This window comes from Lonchura striata, chromosome 29, assembly GCF_050655825.1.
Source record: "Lonchura striata isolate lonStrDom1 chromosome 29, ASM5065582v1, whole genome shotgun sequence".
In the NCBI taxonomy this organism is placed as follows: Eukaryota; Metazoa; Chordata; class Aves; order Passeriformes; family Estrildidae; genus Lonchura; species Lonchura striata.
The window spans coordinates 3,585,775-3,604,109 of NC_140731.1; the positions used below are offsets into that span (position 1 = coordinate 3,585,775).

General features: G+C 63.3%; 1 protein-coding gene across 2 annotated transcripts; it reads right to left on the bottom strand.

Annotated features, from left to right (window-relative positions):
- Positions 1 to 42: 42 nt before the first annotated feature.
- On the bottom strand, positions 43 to 16,844 carry GLI1 (GLI family zinc finger 1). 2 transcript variants are annotated; one of them, XM_085563074.1, is made up of 11 exons: positions 9,303 to 16,844; positions 9,119 to 9,196; positions 8,713 to 8,908; positions 8,389 to 8,539; positions 7,525 to 7,623; positions 7,283 to 7,423; positions 6,348 to 6,497; positions 4,633 to 4,797; positions 4,100 to 4,348; positions 3,463 to 3,742; positions 43 to 2,875 (listed from the first exon to the last, which is right to left on the bottom strand). In XM_085563074.1, exons 1-11 carry the CDS (start codon positions 9,397 to 9,399, stop codon positions 684 to 686), a joined length of 3,798 nt encoding a protein of 1,265 aa, XP_085419200.1. In that variant the 5' UTR covers positions 9,400 to 16,844; the 3' UTR covers positions 43 to 683. The 2 variants fall into 2 exon arrangements, with proteins under 2 accessions (XP_085419200.1, XP_021398159.3); XM_021542484.3 differs by having other exon boundaries at positions 7,525 to 7,626.
- Between the last annotated feature and the right edge of the window lie 1,491 nt (positions 16,845 to 18,335).

Sequence of the window (18,335 nt, forward strand, 5' to 3'; positions counted from 1 at the left end):
ATGTCCCTCCCCGGGACGAGATCGAGCCGGGAGCCCCCGGCAGGGTGACAAACCCCGGGCAGGGTGACAAACCCCCGGCAGGGTGACAAACCCCCGGCAGGGTGACAAATCCCCGGTAGGGTGACAAACACACAGTCCCAGTCCCCTGAGAAAGGGTTTAATGAGGGGAGGGGGTGGCACTGCTGCTGCTCTCACACCGGGAGATTCGGGGGGGACAGACGGACGGACAGACAGACAGGTATGAACACTATGTACAGGCACCCCCTCCCGCCCCCCACCTCTGGGGAGCTGCCCCCCTGGAGCAGGGCTGGGGGCGCTTGCAGTCCTGACAGACTGGGATTTGGGGCGGGGGGCACTGGGAGCACTGGGATGGGGCTCTTTGGTTTCGGGGTTCAGGCTGCGCGGGGGCAGCGCCTTGTCCCGAGCGGGGCGAGCGGGGTGAGCTCCGAGGCGCCCAGTAAAACCAGTTCCCCACGCCAGAGTCACCTGGAGGCTTGGGGCTGTGCCTGGGACCCCTCCTGGACGAGGGTGACGCTCAGAGACTGGAGAAGGGGGGGGCTCCGGGGGTGTTCCCCCTTCCCCCCGGGCACAAACCTGGGTGTGGGAAGGATTCCCACCTCTGCCCAACACTCTGGGACCCACCCCTGGCACAGAGGTGCCCACCTGATGGCAGGTACCCCCCGTTAGGACAGCGAGTCGAGGAAGTGGCTCTCCCCTGCCAACGTGCTCAGCATGGAGCTCATGTCCCCCACTGCCATGTTGGCACCCCCAGACGAGGGCAGCAGGAGCCCCCCGGTCGGGCCGGGGGGTCCGGGCAGTGCTGTGGGGGTCTCCACGTCCTCCACAATGGCAGCGAAGTCAAGGTGCGTGTTCTCCAGGTCCAGCGAGTCCAAGCTGTTGGCCACCTGCTCCCCCGAGTCCAGGTAGTAGCAGGAGGTGCCCTTGGGTCCCTCTGCGCCGTAGTGCCCGCTCCCCCCGCAGCTCGCTGCCCCCTGGCCCAGCAGCTTGTGCCCACCTTTGCCCCCCTGCCCATGCGGGCCCTGGCCTGGGTAGTACAGGGGGAGGTTCCCGGACCCCTCGGGCACGGGGCGGGCGGGGGGCAAGCGCGGCAGGCGCCGGGCACCACCGTCCACCCCATCGTAGCCGTGCCCCGGCTGTGCCAGGCCGCTCGGGTAGCTCAGGCTGGGTTGGTGAGCCGGTGGTTTCGGGCCACCTGGAGGGTGCGGGATCATCTCGGGGTTGAAGCAGGGCGGGCTCAGGAGGTGCTGGGGCTCTGCCAGGCTCTGCAGATGATCTGGTTTGGGTTGGTAGCTGCAGTACCTGGGGCTGAGGTACGGCGGGGCTGGCACGGCCTGGCACTGCCCGGGCTCGTTGCCCAGCCCCACGCCTGCCACGCTGCCCTTGGAGTGGGGCTGCTCCCCCCACATCAGCGCCTGCTGCGCCTCCACGTAGTTCCGGACCATCACCTCTTTGGTCTGCAGGGTGGGGGTCGGGGCTCTGCGGGCGCCCGGGCTGGCCATGCCCATGTACCCGCCCGGCGCGGGTCCCACGGGGGGAAACCCGCCCGGCCCCACGTCCACGGCGTGGCCGAAGGCAGCGGGGGACGCCGGGGGCCCGGCCAGCTTGGCACCGGGGCAGGGAGCAAGTGCTGGGCTCGGCGCTGGGTACCGCTGCTCGGATTTGATCTGCAGCCGGTTAAACCGATGCCCCCCGGAAAATTCTTGGTCCTGGCATGAGCTCACCAGTTTGGGATGCTGCCCGCAGGCGCTGGGATGGGGGTACTCCATGTTTTGGTGGGGACAGTGCGGCCCGGGCATGGCGGGAGCTGCAGCAGCCACACTTTGCCTGGAGCTCATCCCCAGCGGGCCCTGGGGGGATCCATCCCAGGGCTCCGGCACAGCCCCGTTCCCAGCAGGCAAACTGGGGAAGCGCTGGTTCATCTGGCACTGCGGCAGGGAGAACTCCAGCCCCTCCTCCATGTCCCCGTGCGTCCCCACCATGGTCCGCTGAGCACCGTAGATGCCACCCTGCAGCTCCACACCGGTGCCCTGGCACGGGAAGCTTTCCTCGGGGTAGCTCAGGTACTGATCCATGTCCAGCAGGCCGGATTCGGGGCCGGGGCCCCCCATGCTCTCCAAGAAGACGTTCTCGGTGATGCTGGGGGGGCGTGGGGAGAAGCCGTGGTGCTGCAGGTTGGCCTCGGAGCCGCCCAGGGGCTGCAGCGCCGTCCTGCCCACGCCTGGCACGCTCACGTTGCCCACGCTCTTAAACCGCTGTACCCTGGGCACGGCCGGAGGCTTGGCCACCGTCCGGGCAGGGTCGCTTGCCCGTCTCACGCCGTGCCGGGGCGCCAGCTGAGCAGGGACGCCACCCGGGTAGCCGGGGTGGTCGTTGGAGCTGTGCCTTCTCAACAAGCCGTTGGCGACGCAGCGCGGCCCGGCGGGCGCGGGGTAGCCCCCGGGCACGCCGCCGTGGCCGCCGGGCAGCGGGGTCGGCGGTGGGCCGCCGGTGGCCGCGGCGTATTTGGCCTTGAGGCGGTACCGCTGTGCCGGGGTGAGGCTGCCCACCCCCGGCAGCCCCCCGCACACGTCGCCGGAGCGCCGCGACTCGTCTGGAGAGGTGGCATCGAAGCCGTCCGCCGGGCACGTCCCGCCGGGCACCGCTCCGGCCTCGCCGCCCGGGCACGGCCCGGCCAGGTACGGCGACACCAGGGACGAGCGGCGGCTGACGGTGTAGGCAGAGCTGACGGTGCTGGTGCCGCTGCTCCGGCGCTCGCCCGGCGCCACCAAGCCCAGCTCTGCCGCCGACAGCTCGGCGATGCGCCGGTGCGAGGCTGGGGGTGGCACCGGGACACCGGGCACCTCCCCGGGCAGGCCTGAGGGAGAGAAGGAGGAGTTAGCCCGGGACACAGATTGGCACTTCAGAGCAGGGACAGGAGCCACCTCCAGAGCTGGGATGTGTCTGTTCCGTGGTTAGAGCCCGTGAGGACAGGGAGCAGGTGGCAACAGATTAGCAGAAGTTGAATTCGTTTGGAAAAATCACGGAATCATGGAATGGTTTGGCTTTGGAGGGATCCTAAAAACCACCCATGTCCCACGGGCAGGGACACTTTCCACTAGAGAGGTTGCTCCAGTCTGGCCTTGGATGCTTCCAGCTTCTCTGGTCACCCCTGCCAGGGCCTCCCCATCCTCCCGGGGAAGAATTCCTTCCAATACCCCACCTAACCCTGCCCTCTTCTCCAACGTGAAGCCATTCTGCCTGGTCCTGGCACTCCAGACCCTTGTCCAAAATCCCTCTCCAGTTCTCCTGGAACCCCTTTAGGGCTCTAACATTTCCCCAGATTTTGGGGTCCACTTCCAACCCCAGCAAGGCATGGAAACCTCTGGCTGCCAACCCGACCTGTGCACACGCTTCCCACAGGCCAGGCCCCACAACCCACAGGGAGAGGCACCCCGATCTCACCGGCTCCGGGGATGGGTGGCAGGTTCAGGCCCTTGGAAGCCGCTGGTTTCCTCAGCTGCTTCAGCTTGTCGATGCGAAGGTTTTCCAGTTTGTGGAGGGCCATGAGCCCCGAGGTGCCCATGGGCTCCCCGGGCACCACGTCCTCCAGAGTGGACAGGTCCTCGTAGCTGCCGCCGGCGTTTCCTGCCATCTCCACGCCGCTGTCGTTGTTGGTGGTGCTGCCCAGGGGCGAGTGGTCGCTGCTGCACGAGGACTGCCCACCTGGGCTGGGCTGCGGCTTCTGGGGAGAACCAGAGCACGGCCATGGCAAAGGTGGTCAAGCACCCAGGACACACTTGGAGTCATCATGAAGGTTGGAAAAGCCTCTGAGATCCAACTATTAACCCAACACCGCTGTGTTCACCGCTAAACCACGTCCCCAAGTGCCACACCCCGGAGTTTTTAGGACACTTCACCAGGGACGGTGATTCCATAGCGCAGCCCATTCCAGTGCCTGACAACAAAGAAATTTTCCCAAATATCCAACCCAAGCCTCCCCTGGAACAGCTTGAGGCTGTTTTCTCCTGTCCTATCACTTGGGGATGCCCTCCCACTGCCAAACCATCCCTCCTTCCTCTGTTACCCCCGCAGTCCTCACCAAGGCCAGCTCGGGCACCAGGAGCTTCCCATCGTCCTTCCGAGCCTCGCCGGGGCCGTTTGCATCCTTCTCCTGCTTCATGTCCGGGGGGGCACTGGGGGTGGGCAGTGCCCGGCCCGGCCCCACGTCCCCTCGGTGCTTTTTGGTGACGTGGGCGTCGGGGCCGTGCACGGTCTTGACGTGTTTCCGCAGGGAGCTGGGGTCCGTGTAGCGCTTGGTGCAGCCGGGAATCTTGCACACGTACGGCTTCTGCCCCGGAAAACGGCGGGCACGGAGGAGGGAGGCTGTCAGCCCCAGCTACAGCCCCCTCCTCAAAAGGAAAGCCCCCCGGGCAGCAGAGAGCTGAGGGTGGCATGAAAGCGGGCGAGTCCCCGTGGAGGGCGCACGGTGAGCTCAGGGAGGCAGAGGAAGGAGGGAGATGAAGGAGACATTTAAAGCAGGAAAAGAGGGCGTTGGGGCACACAGGGAGGTGAGGAGCCCTCAGGGGACGGGAATGATCCGGGAGCCCACCGGGAGCCCTGCCGGGGCCATACCTCGTTGGAGTGGGTGCGGTTTTGGTGCTTGGCGCGGTCGGAGGCGTTGGAGAAGGCTTTGTTGCAGCCCTCGTGCTCACACACGTAGGGTTTCTCGCCCGTGTGCGAGCGCAGGTGGGTCTTGAGGTTCTCCAGGCGGGAATAGGCCTTGTTACATCCCTCAAACTGGGGCAGAGCAGGTGGGACGTGTCACACGCCATCACCAGGACTTGGACCACGTCATTCCGTGTCATCCCGTGTCATCCCGCATCATGCCAATGTCATGCCACGTGATCCCACGTGATCCCAACATCATCCCACCTCATCCCACATCATCCCAGCGTCCTCCCAACATCATCCCGCATCATCCCACATCATGCCAACGTCATCCCACGTCATCCCAACATCATCCCAACGTCGTCCCACGTCATCCCACGTCATCCAAATGTCATCCCAACGTCATCCCACACCATCCCACATCATCCCACCTCATCCCACGCCATCCCAACGTCGTCCCACGTCATCTCACGTCATGCCAACATCATCCCACGTCATGTCACACCATCCCACATCATCCCAATGTCATCCCACGTCATCCCACATCATCCCACCTCTTCCCACGCCATCCCAACGTCACCCACTGTCATCCCACGTCATCCCACGTCCCGTCTGCCAGGGACCCACATCTCACCTCCCAGCACACCCGCCCTGCTCAGTGCACCCTCACACTGTGGCACAGCCCTTCACCCTGGCGTTGTTCTGTGCCACCTCCTTCTGTCCCTGCCCATGGCAGCCCCGCGGGGAAAGCCCAAACCGGGACTGCCAGCAACACCCAGCTCCCCATCCTGATTTCATTCAGGAGCACATTCCAACATTCCAAAGCACGGGACAGCACTGGGGCCATGAGACTCTGGGTTTAGATGGGATGTTGGGAAGAAATTCCTCCCTGTGAGGGTGGGCAGGCCCTGGCACAGGGTGCCCAGAGCAGCTGGGGCTGCCCCATCCCTGGCAGTGCCCAAGTCCAGGCTGGATGGGGTTTGGAGCAGCCTGGGACAGTGGAAGGTGCCCCTGGCCATGGCAGGGGGTGGGATGGGATGAGTTTAAGGTGCCTCTAACCCAAAAAGTTCCATGAGCCCCATGCCTGTACCCACCTGTGCCCACCCCCTGCTGCCACCCGGGCTCCAGCTGCCACATTTGCGTGGGAAATGGATTTTTAAAAAAATTCTTAAAGCTTGGCAGAAGGCTCATGTAGTGGGTATTTGTATGCAAACTTTGAGACAGGAAATGCTGATTTAAAAATGTTATACAATAGGATGGACATTGTTGAGAGAGAAATTAAACTAGAAATAAGTTTTAAAGGGTGGTCTTGTAAATAAGACTGGATACTTTGGAGAAATAGAACTATGAAAGATGCATTGTAGTAGGACTTAGGAGGGGTAATTTTAGATGATTAGTTTTAAAGTATTTGTAGTCTGGTGTAGTAAAAGCTGATAGGCCAAGAAATGCTTATGGTGTATTATAATTAAGAAATAATTAGCTTCAGATTGTGATGGTGCGAATTATAACGTTATAATGCTCACAAGACTGAAAACAGAATAAAAGTTTTTAAAACGCCTCTCAGTTACCCCACTCTAAATCAAAAAAAGAGCATAACCCGACCCACCTGACCCCGTCTCACGCTCTCCCCTGTCCCCAATCGTTCCCCCAGGACTTTGGGGGAGTTTTCGGCGTCTCACCGTGCACTTGTGAGGCTTCTCGCCCGTGTGGCGCCGCATGTGCACCACCAGCATGTACTGAGCCTTGAAGGGCCGCTGCTCCCGCGAGCACGCGGCCCAGTGGCACACGAACTCCTTCTTCTCCCCGTGGATGTGCTCGTTGTTGATGTGCTGCGGAGGGAGAGCAGCGTCACTGGCGGCACCGGGGAGGGGGACAAGGGACAGGGAGGTGCAGGAATGTCGTGGGAGAAAGGGGGTGGAGGGGTTGGGGTGGCAGAATGGGACAGGAGAGACTGGGATGGGAGAAAGGGATACAGGAGAGATTGGGATGGGAGAAAGGGATAAAAGAGAGATTGGGATGAGAAAAAAGGGATACAGGAGAAACTGGAATGGGAGAAAGGGATACAGGAGAGATTGGGATGGGAGAAAGAGATAAAAGAGAGATTGGGATGGGAGAAAGGGATAAAAGCAAGATTGGGATGGGAGAAAGGGACATGGACAGACTGGGATGGGAGAAGGGATACAGGAGAAACTGGGATGGAAGAAAGGACATGGAGGGACTGGGATGGCAGGTGGAGACACCAGAGTTTGGGGGAGAACAGGTCAGGTGGTGTTTGCAGGAGGCAGAGAACGCAGGGGATGTTTGAGGGATACTCTGGGAGGTCCAAGAGCAGCCAGAGCGGCCAAGGTAGTCCAAAGGATGGTCAGGGAGATACAGGACACTTGGAGGAAGGAAAGCTGGAGCAAAGGAGGAAGTCTGGAAGCACCAGTGGCTGAGGAGAACTGGGGGATGCACATCCCTCCCTTCCCAGGAGGGAACTTCCAGCAGCATGGTGAGTTCCCAGGGCGGGTGGATGGGACCTGGGAGGAGGAATCACGAGCTGATCCAGGGGGATGCTGCCCAGAGCCTGGGGGCAGATTTTGGGGTGGGAACACCTTGGCGGCCCCTGACTCACGTGCACCAGCTGCTCCTGTGTGTCGAACTCCTTGGCACAGCCGTCCCAGTAGCAGTTGGTCTCATACACAGCCTCACACTCGGGTTTGCCATCCTCCTTCTCCAGCTCTTCCCGAACGTCCAGCATGCCCAGCAAGGGGTCCTGGGGGGGCAGGGAGAGCTGGGCACTCCCAGGTGGGACCCCACGGGACTGGTGCTGGGACTGGGGGCATGGGAGAGGGGATCTGATGGCCTGGGATGTACCTGGGTGCCTGTGGATGCCGGGCTGGAGATGTCGCCCTCAGATCTCTCCTCTGGGAATTTGGCGCTCAGGGGGCTGCTCAGGCTCCACTCCAGCTTCAGCTGCTGCCGGGCAGTGGGAGAAGTGGGAAGCAGTGAGCAGGGAGATGGGCACCGGGACAGGACTAACATGGATGCACAGCTCACATGGAACCCCACTCACATGGAACCCCACTCACAGGGATCCCCACTCACATGGAACCCCACTCACATGGAACCCCACTCACATGGAACCCCACTCACAGGGATCCCCACTCACATGGAACGCCACTCACAGGGATCCCCACTCACATGGAACCCCACTCACAGGGATCTCCTCTCACACAGACCCACAGCTCCCAGGGATCCCTGTCACACAAACCCCTCTCACACAGACCCACAGCTCCCAGGGATCCCTGTCACACAAACCCCTCTCACACAGACCCACAGCTCCCAGGGATCCATTTCACACAAATCCTTCTGACACAGACCCACAGCTCCCAGGGATCCATTCTCACACAAACCCCTCTGACACAGACCCACAGCTCCCAGGGATCCCTGTCACACAAACCCCTCTGACACAGACCCACAGCTCCCAGGGATCCCTGTCACACAAACCCCTCTCACACAGACCCACAGCTCCCAGGGATCCCTGTCACACAAACCCCTCTCACACAGACCCACAGCTCCCAGGGCTCCATTTCACACAAATCCCTCTGACACAGACCCACAGCTCCCAGGGCTCCATTCTCACACAGACCCACAGCTCCCAGGGATCCATTCTCACACAAATCCCTCTGACACAGACCCACAGCTCCCAGGGCTCCCCCTCCCAGGGTTCCCCCATACCTGGCAGTGTTTCAGGGCCCCACGAGTGGGTGCCTGGTGCAGCAGCCCCGGCCGCGTGGGCAGCTCGTGGGTGCTGCAGGGTGGGGGAGGCGTGTACAGGTGGCCTTGGCCCTTCTGCTGCCCAGGCGGGCTCTGGTACCCCAGGGACGGGCTGTGGAGAGCAGAGCCACCAGCAGGTGACACCGTCAGGAGACAAGGGTGAGCTCTGCCCCTTCCCACCGTCCCACCCTGCTCCCGGCTCTCCCAGCACTCCCCAAGGTGGGAACGGGCGCTCAGCTCCCAGCCAGGCTCCCAGGTGCCAGGGGGCTGAGGGCAGGTGCCCACCTGATGGTGCTGATGGAGAGGTGGCCGTAGGAGCCGCCGGAGGAGGCACAGCGGGAGTTGATGAAGGCGACCAGGGAGTTAGGGGAGGTGCGGATCACGGTCTGCAGGTCGATGCTGGAGTCGGACAGAGGGGAGATGGACAGTGCCCGCTTCTTCCCCAGCTTTCCTGCACCACGGGGCGTAGAGAACCGGGAGCCTGGGGGGGGGGTGGGGGGGCAGAGCAGGGGGCACTGCCCTCAGCAAGGTCCTGGGGTGCTGGAGCCAGCCCAAAGACTCACAGCTGGTGTTTGGAGGCTGCAGGAGTGCCCCGAGTGTGCCAGTTCACTTTGGATTTGGAACAGAGAGATGCTTAACCCCCTCTACGGAATCCCTCCTGCCCCACGGGCCCCCAAAACCGGACACTCACCATCAGCGGGGTGTTCAGCTCCTGGTGCCAGCCCATACCCACGGTGGCCAGGCTGATGGCACACGGGGAAATCAAGCCCTGCAGGAAGGAGGACAGGTGAGTTGGGTGTGGGACAGGGACCCCCGGAACACCCCTGACCTCGGGGGGGGTGGATCCGGATCCTGGAGCCCCCCCCATGACCCACCTGGTGGTCCCGGGGCGGCGGGGGCTGGCCCGTGGGGTGGGTGCAGGCAGCAGTACTCGCTGTAGCCGGCGGCCTGGGGTCCCGCGGGGTCGAACATGTCGCGGTGGGGCCCGGGGGTGTCTCAGGGGCACATCGGGGTGGCGGCGGGGCCCGGGGGGCGGCGGGGCCCGGGGGGCGGCGGGGCCCGGGGGCGGCGGGGCGGGGTCGGGTTTGGCCGCCAGGGGGCGCCGCAGCACGCGGGACCCCGATCGGCGGGACTGCAGCGAACCTGAAATCGGGGAGATTTGGGGATTTTGGGAAGAAATTCCTCCCCGTGAGGGCGGGGAGGCCCTGGCACAGGGTGTCCAGAGAAGCTGGGGCTGCCCCTGGAACGCTAGAAGTGTCCAAGGTCAGGTTGGACGGGGCTTGGAGCAAGCTGGGAGAGTGGAAGGTGTCCTTGCCTATGGTGAGGTGTTGGAAGGTGATTTTGAGGTTCCTTCAAACCCAAACCATTCAGGGATTCTGGGATTCTATGAATGGAAAAGCGAAGCACAGCCGGAACCACTCCCGGGCCAAGGACCAGAACTGGCTCCCTACTCCTCCCTTCCCAGGGATTCTCCAGCATTTGCAGGTCCCACCCAGCCCTGCTTTGCCCGTGGGTCCCCACCCTGCCCGCGGGTCCCCACCCTGCCCTGTCCCACCCACGCATCGCGCCCCTGCCACGGGGCTCAGCCCAGCCCACCGTCGATCCCTGCCTGTGGGGTCCTGCCCTGAGCCTGGTCCCACCCCCACACGGGGCCACCATTCTGCCCCGAATCCGCCCCAAACCCCTGGTCACCATCCTGTCCCCCCACTCCGTTCCCACTCACAGCCCTTGTCCTGTCCCCCAGCTCCATCTTCACTCAGGGCCACCATCCTGCACCCATCCATTCCCACCCCCCGGTCCCTGTCCTGCCCCAAGACCCCGAGGGCTGACACCAAGGACAGGAGCACGAGAAGCCACCACAGACTGGGTGGCGCTGGGAACAAGGGCTCCTTCCCCCTCAGCTTCCCTCTTTGAAACGCGGGGAATCGCCCCAAACAAGGGGTCTGGGGGAGTGGGAGCCCCTCACCCCGCTGGGAAAAGCGCGGGGTTGCGTTTGGAGCCGGGGGGGCTCGGGGGGCAGCAATTCTTCCGCATGAGTTGCCCCTTTGAAAGCTCGTCTAGGGGCTTTGTGAGAGTGTCAGGCAGGAAGAATGAGGGGGGGGAGCAGCGGGGCAGGCAGAGGGGAGGGGGCTGCCCAGGAAGGTGCTGGAACTGGGGGGGAAAGGGGAAAGAGAGACGAGGAGGAAGCGGGGGGCAGAGGGCAGAGAAGGGGGCTCTCACCTGGCCCCTGGGCCTGCGTCTCGCAGCAGATTTTGGGGATTAGCCCCGGGGAAACCTCGCACCTGCCCTCACCCTGCCAGGGCTAACCAGGTCTGCAAGCCCCTCCCCGTAAGTTCGTGGGGTTGTGGGGTGACCCCAGCCCCCCAGCCCTCTGTGCACGCTGCTGCTCAGGTGTGTGTGCAGCACAAATGCGAACAGGGATGCGTGATCCAACTCACCAGAGAGGTGCACGTGTTTAGATGAAAAATGCTCAAAACCTGACAAAAAACTCACATAATATGCATCCACATACAAACTTTTAGAAAACAAAAATATTAACTATGAAATAACACGGAATAAGACAAACATTGTTAAAAGAGAAATAAAACTAGAAACAAGTTTCAAATGCTTAAAAACGCATTATAAGCCAAGAAACGTTTATCATGCATTGTAATTAAGAAATAACTTCTGATTGCGATGCTGTGAATTATAACATCTGTATTGTCTCACACTTCACGTGAGACTGAAAATGGAATAAAAGGTTTTAAAACACCCCTCTGGGTCAGAGAAGAGCACAGCCTGACAAATGTGCACCTGGGAGGGGATGGGGGTTGGGGCTCAGCAAACCCCCACCTCCCCCTCCCCACAACCATCACCTGAGACCCCCGGTTGTCCTGGTGACCATCGGCCCTGTCCCCCTGCTCTGGGCTGTCCCTGCAGGTTCACACACCTGCAGTGACCTCGTGCAGTCCCAGAGCACAGCCACGGCCACGGGAACACCCACGGGGCTGAACACCCACGGCACGGGGACAGTCACAGCAGGGAGAGATCTCACAGCTCACCCTGCTCCACCAGCACAGACACCTTCCCACAGCTCCAAACCCCCTCCAAACTGACCCGGGACATTTCCAGCCTTTCACCCGTGTGCCCAGGGTGTCACTGCACACGCGGGTATAGCACAGCTCATGCTGTCCCCACCTCAGCACCCCCTATTTTCACAGCACCTCCCTGCCCGGGGCTGTGCCCCCTTCTCTGCCCCTCCAGCACCCACCCTGTGCCAGCCCTGGGGGGCTCTGGGCCCCAGTGATGGTCCCGCTGTGCTGAGGCAGCTGGGTGAAGTGGGGAGGGGTTTGATGAGCAGGCCCAGCCTGGCAAGGTGGGTGCCAGGTGGGTGCCAGGTGGGTGACAGGTGGCATTTCCCCCAATCCCCCACATCCTCAGAGCATCAGCCCACGACGAGGGGCGGCTACGCAACGCCAACCCCAAAACCACCGGGCCGAGCCACAGGATGCTCTCCCCAGCCCATGGGGTCCACAGGGGCTCCCCAAACCACGGTGGCCCCCCGAGCCGAGGGGGCCGGGAGCGCTGGGAAGCCACGGGAAGCAATGGGAACCAGCCGGCGTCTCGCCCACCGCCGCGCTCGCCTCCCCCGCCGGCCGCACACCGCCGCGGCCCACCCAAGTCGCAGCCTTTGGGCATAAATTTGAGAGCCAGGCGCAGGCGGGATGAGGGGAATCTTCCCTCGCTCTCCTCCTGCCAAGAAACTCAAACTGAAACACATTCCTGCTCCTCTCTGCCAAGAAAACCAGGAGCGCAGCCAGCGGCGGGAGCTCTCGGAGCAGGGCTGGCTCCAGACGCCGAAACGCGGCGCGGGAGGGGGTCAGGGCTGGCCGCCCCCTCCCCCCCCAGCTCCTCGCCTTTTATTTCCTGCAAACACATCTAAAATCTGTCATCTGGCTCCAGTTTCCTGAGGACACTGGGGAACGGGGCCGGGGGAAGAGGGGAGGAGATGGAGGGGAAGGCAGAGACGGAAAGGGGACGGAGGGAGCCTGTGGGGTGGGACGGTGGGATGGTGACACCGAGGGGTGGTGGGGCAGAGCTGGTGGGAAGGTGGGAGACAGACGTGGGCGCTGACAACCCCGGGAGACCGGAAGAGGAGGAGGAGGAGGAGGAGGAGGAGGAGGAGGAGGAGGAGGAAGAAAAGGATGCAATTCCCCCCCTCCAGCACCCCACCATGGGGCAGACCCCCACCGCAGCTCCCCACCGCACCCTGGACGGGACAGACGCCCCCACGACACTGCAGACCCCCCCTTCCTGTTCCCACGGACACGCAGAACGCTCCCACTCCCCTCCAGCCCGCAGTGGGTGCAGCGGGGCGGCTCCCACCCCACCCAGCCCCCGGGGGTGCCCGGGGGTGCCCGGGGGTGCCGGTGCCCCCGGGCCCGGCAGGGTTAACCTCCCCGGAGCCCCACTGCGGAGGAATGCGATGTCAGGGCTGGATTAGCCCCGCGGTCCCGCAGCCCGGCCGCGCCGAGCTGTGTGTGGCACGATCCATCAGCCGCCGGCGCAGCCCCCGGCGTGGGGGGCCGGGAGGGCCCGGGGGGGCTGCGTGCGTGGGGCGGCCGCGCTGCCCGTGTGAACACGCGTGTTTTCTGCGCGGCTGCATGTGCGCGAGGGGATTTGGGTGTACGGGGGAGTGGTTTTTGGGGACGATGTCAGGATGGTGATGCCGGTGGGTGCTGGGAGCAGAGAAACCCCAAAATCGAGGGGTGGTGGGAGCAGAGACACCCCAAAATCGAGGAGTGGTGGGAGAAGAGATACCCCAAAATCAAGAAGTGGTGGGAGCAGAGACACCCCAAATCTGATGGGAGGTGGGAGCAGAGACATCCCAAAACTGATGGGTGATGGGAGCAGAGACACCCCAAAATCGAGGAATGGTGGGAGCAGAGACACCCCAAACCTGGTGGGAGATGGAGCTGGGATGGTGGGAAGGAGGGAGGAGGCAGATGCAGCCCCTGGGGACGCAGGGACACAGGGATGCGTGTCCGTGTGCTCGTGTCTCACACACGTGTGGGATGTGCACGATGTGGGGAGCTGCAGCACCTGATGGGGGGCCCGGTCACCCCAAATCCTCACTCAGGGAGGAGCGAGGGAGGGACAGAGCAGAGAGAACAGGCAGGCAGAGGGAAGGGTGGCGTGGTGTGACGGGACCACGGTGGGGACACACCCCAGAAGATCCCTGCGCACCCTTGTATCAGGAGAGCCAGGTCTGCACTGGGGTGGGCAAACCCCTGAGCCCACCACAGGCACCCCAACACCCCGAACCCACCCAACCTTAACCCGACCCTAAACCTGGGCTGCAAATCTCCTGCCTGGCAGGGAGCTGGTGCCAGCAGCAGTCCGGGGACACATCCCAGCTGCCGGCCAGGGCTGGGTCTGGCAGGGTCGCTCCCATCCTCCCTCGTGCTGCACGGCCGCAGCGAAGAGCTGCAGAATCCCCACGGGACAAACACCTTTTGAGCCCCAGGAGCTCAGGCCGAGCTGGGAAGTGCTTCCCCTGACCCCACATCTTTCTGGACCCTTCCTGCAGCAGAAGCGACGTGTGGAAGCCCCAGGCAGCCCCCCTCGTTTAGGGCCAGCCCCAGCTAATCTGCCCAGGAGCGCGGCTCCACAAAGCACATCGCTTCAGGTTCAGGGGGTCTGAAAGGGGACGACTCAGGGTCATGATCCTGTGCTGGTGGGGGCTGCCGAGCTCGTTCCAAGGTGGTCCCTGGCCTGGAAAAGCTGAGGCGAGGAAGAACCAGCTTAACACTGGGGACAGGAGAGGTTTGCGCTGGTGTGGAGGGAAAGGAGCAGACACATCACTGCCAGGACAGACTGGGGACATCCCAGACTCCATCCTCCCTCTCCCAGACCCGTGATCCATCCTCATTCCCCACCCAATCCCCAAATTCTTCTCTGCCATTTGCACGGAAATCCCTCCCCAGCCCACCCACCCCTCCAGGTGTCCCCCAGCACCCCAGCGCCACATCTCAGGGGACAAAACCATCTACCCCTCTCTCCCACGTGCACCCACACCCACCCGGGGCCGTGCACTGACACGTCTCTGGACGTGTTAACACACGCTGACACACGTGTGCTTCGGGGGAGGAAAGGCAGGCAGCCGGGGCTGCGTATCCAGGGCAGGGATAACCCACGGAGCGGGCTGCAGGCTCCCTGGAAAGAAGGGATTCCCAGCCCTGCAGCACAGCCGAGCTGCTCAGGAAGCCGTGGCAGGCCAGGCAGGGGTGGGGGGGCTCCATAGGTGGTCCCCAGGCAGGCGGGAGACCCTCGCTGCACGTTGTTTGCTTTGGCCCCCTACCCCCCAAATCACTCCCCTAAAGCCACATCCCTGGCCCACACCTTCGCCAGGCTGGAGGCTGGGTGGGGGCAAGGTTTTGGGGTGGAGGTGAGAGGGGCACACACATGGCAGCAGCTGCTGTAAGGAATTTTTATGCTTCCCTCTTCCTCCCCGGCGCTGGAGGGAAGCAACAACACGGAACATGTGGGACCCATAAAAGCCCAGCTCTGAGTCACGGCTGTGGGAGCCCCTGGCAGGCACCACTCCCTCCTGTGGCATCAAAAATCGTCCCATCCCAGCTGGACAGGCTGGGGACATCCTGACATCCCGAGGGATTGAAGGTCAGACATGGCAAAGTGGCCAAATCCATCCTCTCACTGCAGCCCGCTCCTACCCCAAGCTCCCCATCCCGCAGGATTCCCCCGAGGAGGGAGCAGGAGGATGTGCAGGACCCGCTAAAGGATGGGAAACACAACAGGAATCCCCTTAATTTGTGGAATTACCTCTGAGCAGGAGCACTCTTGGGGATTTAGGGAGTTTATTGGGACAGGAGACCCTTCTGCCTGCTGTGAGGTGGAGGTGTGAGTGTGCTCAGGCTGTTCCCAAAATCCCCAGCTGTGATTTTCCTGCTGGGATACGTTTGTCTCTCCTGAAGTATCTGGCAGGAGTGGTGGTGGTGGTTTGTTCCTTGGCTGGAGACTTGCTCTGTCCCCACACAGAAACTCCATCCCCTCGAGGATGTCCCCTGCCATCCCAGGGCCACCAGCCAGAGCTCTGCTTCCATAAATCCTGGCCAGGAGTTGGTCAGTGGGGTTCTACCACCTGCAAACATCTCCCCAACCTCTCCCTGGATGCAGCAGAGCTGCAACCCGACTCTATTTTGCTACTGGTTCCCTCTTTAATTCTATTTTATCAGCTGTTCAACCCTGCCTTGTCCTGCAGCTTCCCAAGGTTTGGATGTGCCATTAGGATTGGGGTGAGCTCTCTGTGGTGCTGTAGGAACCCTCCAGTCACACCATGGACCAGGCAGTCCAAGCCCTGGCCATCAACAGGGGACAACAAAAAATCCCGCCTGGATTTCGCTGGGATCCTACGAAATCCAAAAATCCTGCCTGGGAGTGGCATCCAGACACTTCTTGAAGTGTGCACACGTGAACATGTGCATGGTGTGTGTAGGACAGGATGTCCCCAAGAGTGTCCCAGGTGCAGTGAGTGAAGGACAGGATGTCCCCAGGAGTGTCCCAGGTGCAGTGAGTGAAGGACAGGATGTCCCCAAGAGTGTCCCAGTGCCCTGGGTGAAGGACAGGATGTCCCCAAGAGTGTCCCAGGTGCCCTGGGTGAAGGACAGGATGTCCCCAGGAGTGTCCCAGTGCAGTGAGTGAAGGACAGGATGTCCCCAAGAGTGTCCCAGGTGCCCTGGGTGAGGGCCCTCATTTCTTCCACCTCCTGCCCTTGGAATCACGGAGTCATTAAGGTTGGAAAAGAACTCCAAGATTGTCAAATCCAAGCTTAACCCGGCATTGACACGCCAACCAGCAGCCCGCGTCCCCAAGTGCCACATCCACACGAGTTTTGAAGAATTCCTGGGATGATCAATCCAGCACTGGCAGTCTGTGCCAGTGTCTGATCACCCTTCCAGCGAAGGAATTTTCCCTGATATCCGACCTGAACCTGCCGTGCCGCAGCTTCCCAGGTTCTGGCCGGCGAGGCACGGATCCCACCCGGAGCCCGAGCTCCCCGCCCGCCGCTCCGCGGCCCGTCCCGCCCGGCCGGCGTCACAAGGTGTCCGTGCTGACTCACTCCGCGATGGAAACTTCTCTGCTCCAGGGAGATCCTCGCAGCCCAGCCAGCTCCAGCACGGAGTTTATTCCACCACCTCCCACCACAGCAGCCTTGGGGGCCCGGAGACGCTCTTGGTTTTGGGATGGAAAAGACCCTGGAGGATGGGGGAGATCAGGATTCCTCCCCAAGCGACCAGACCCTGTCCAGCACAGAGGCAGCCTCTGCCTCAGCTGGACGCAGCAGGAAAATTGGAAAGCTTTCCTAGGTCTGGATTTGTGAAGAAACTTCATCCAGCTGCTTCCTCCTCCCTTCCCCCAAAACTCAGTGCCCACCCGCATCCATCAGCTCAGGTTTGGCACACGCCGAAAAGCAGGAGGAAAGTCCTGGAATCCGGGTGTTCATCAGCATCTGCCAGGTCCCCAAATCACTTCCAGGGCCGGGAGCAGGACCCCAGCTGTGGCTGGAGTCTGCAGTAGATTCCCAGTCCCCAAACACAGCATTGGAATGCCACAGCCACTCCTCAGCCGCCTTCTCTCCGTCCTCACCATCCTCCCAGGAGAGGCTGCAGCCCTCGGGCCGCCAGCGCAGGGCTGGGTGCCCCCCAAAATTCCACAGCCATCGCTCGGCTCCGTCCTCCCCATCCTCTCCATCCCCATCCTCTCGGGAGAGGCGCAGCCCCCGCGCCGTTCCCGCAGCGCCGAGTGCCATCACACGGCCTGGCAGGACATCAGGGGGCCGGGAGCACCCATTATCCCCGTGCCAACCCCTCGGAGCCGTGCCAGGGCCCCGGGAACAGCGGGTGCTGCCGGTGGGCTCCGGCGCTGGGGCCATCCCCGTGCCCTGCCGCAGCTCCAGGGTGCGGAGGCCCACGGGGAGGGTGCTGGAGCCCTGCGGACGCCGCGGCCGGGGGGATGCGAGGCTCGGGGTGGCCGGGGGGCTGGCAGGGTGGGTGGCAAAGCTGGCACAGCCCCTCGGGACAGTCCTGCGGCTGCTGCGTCACCGCGGCCGCGACAGCAACTTTCACTCGGTTGCTGCTCCCAGTCCAACACCCCCAACCCAGGCAGAGCCGGCAGCACCCAGCAGCACCCAGCAGCACCCAGCAACACCCAGTAGCACCCAGCAGTCCTCAGAGCCCCCCAGCTCCGAACCAGCCTCTCCCTTCCGCGAGCTGCGGGCGGCTTCACCGGCCCGGTGCGGCCGTCCCAGCCCACCCACACACCGACCCGATCTCCCACCCACCGGGCGCTCAAAGCGCGGCGGGAGCGTGCGGACGTGGGCGGGAGCACGAGGGGACGTGACGGGGCACGCGTGGGGCTGATCCCCTCTGCCCGCCCCGCGTGGCCGGTCCCCCCACGCCGGGAGCCCCGGTGGAAGTCCCGGTCCCCCCGAGGAGCCCACGGGACGGCCCGAAGAGGGATCGGCGCCATCCCGGGAGAGAGGATCCCGCGGCCCGGACCCGCCCGACGGCTCCTACCTCCGGGGGGGCTCCGAGCGGCCCCGGGTGGGCCGGCGGCTCCGGCGGCTCCGTGTCCCCCGTTCCCCCGGTGGCGTTGGCGGCGGTTCGGTCTGGGAGAGAAGCGGCACATCCAGGGGGGGACGGCGGCGGCCGGGATGGGGCGGGACGGGACGGGACGGGACGGCGCCCCCCGCACTTCCCCGGCCCGCCCCGGGCGCCCGGAGTAAGTTACCGGAGCCCCGCGGGGGCGGCGGATCCCGGCGGGTCCCGCTCCGCCAACTGCGGCGGCGGCGGCGCCGATCGCGCTCGGGACGGAGACCCCGGCCGGGAGCGGCGGCCCCGAAAACCCGG

Coding starts and splice junctions, on each gene's coding strand:
- GLI1 (XM_021542484.3), bottom strand. CDS start 9,399: ATGTTCGACCCCGCGGGACCCCAGGCCGCCGGCTACAGCGAGTACTGC. Junction 4,798..6,347: donor AGAAGCCTCACAAGTGCACG/GTGAGACGCCGA, acceptor GCTCTGCCCCAG/TTTGAGGGATGTAACAAGGC. Junction 2,876..3,462: donor GCCACCCATCCCCGGAGCCG/GTGAGATCGGGG, acceptor TCTCTCCCTCAG/GCCTGCCCGGGGAGGTGCCC.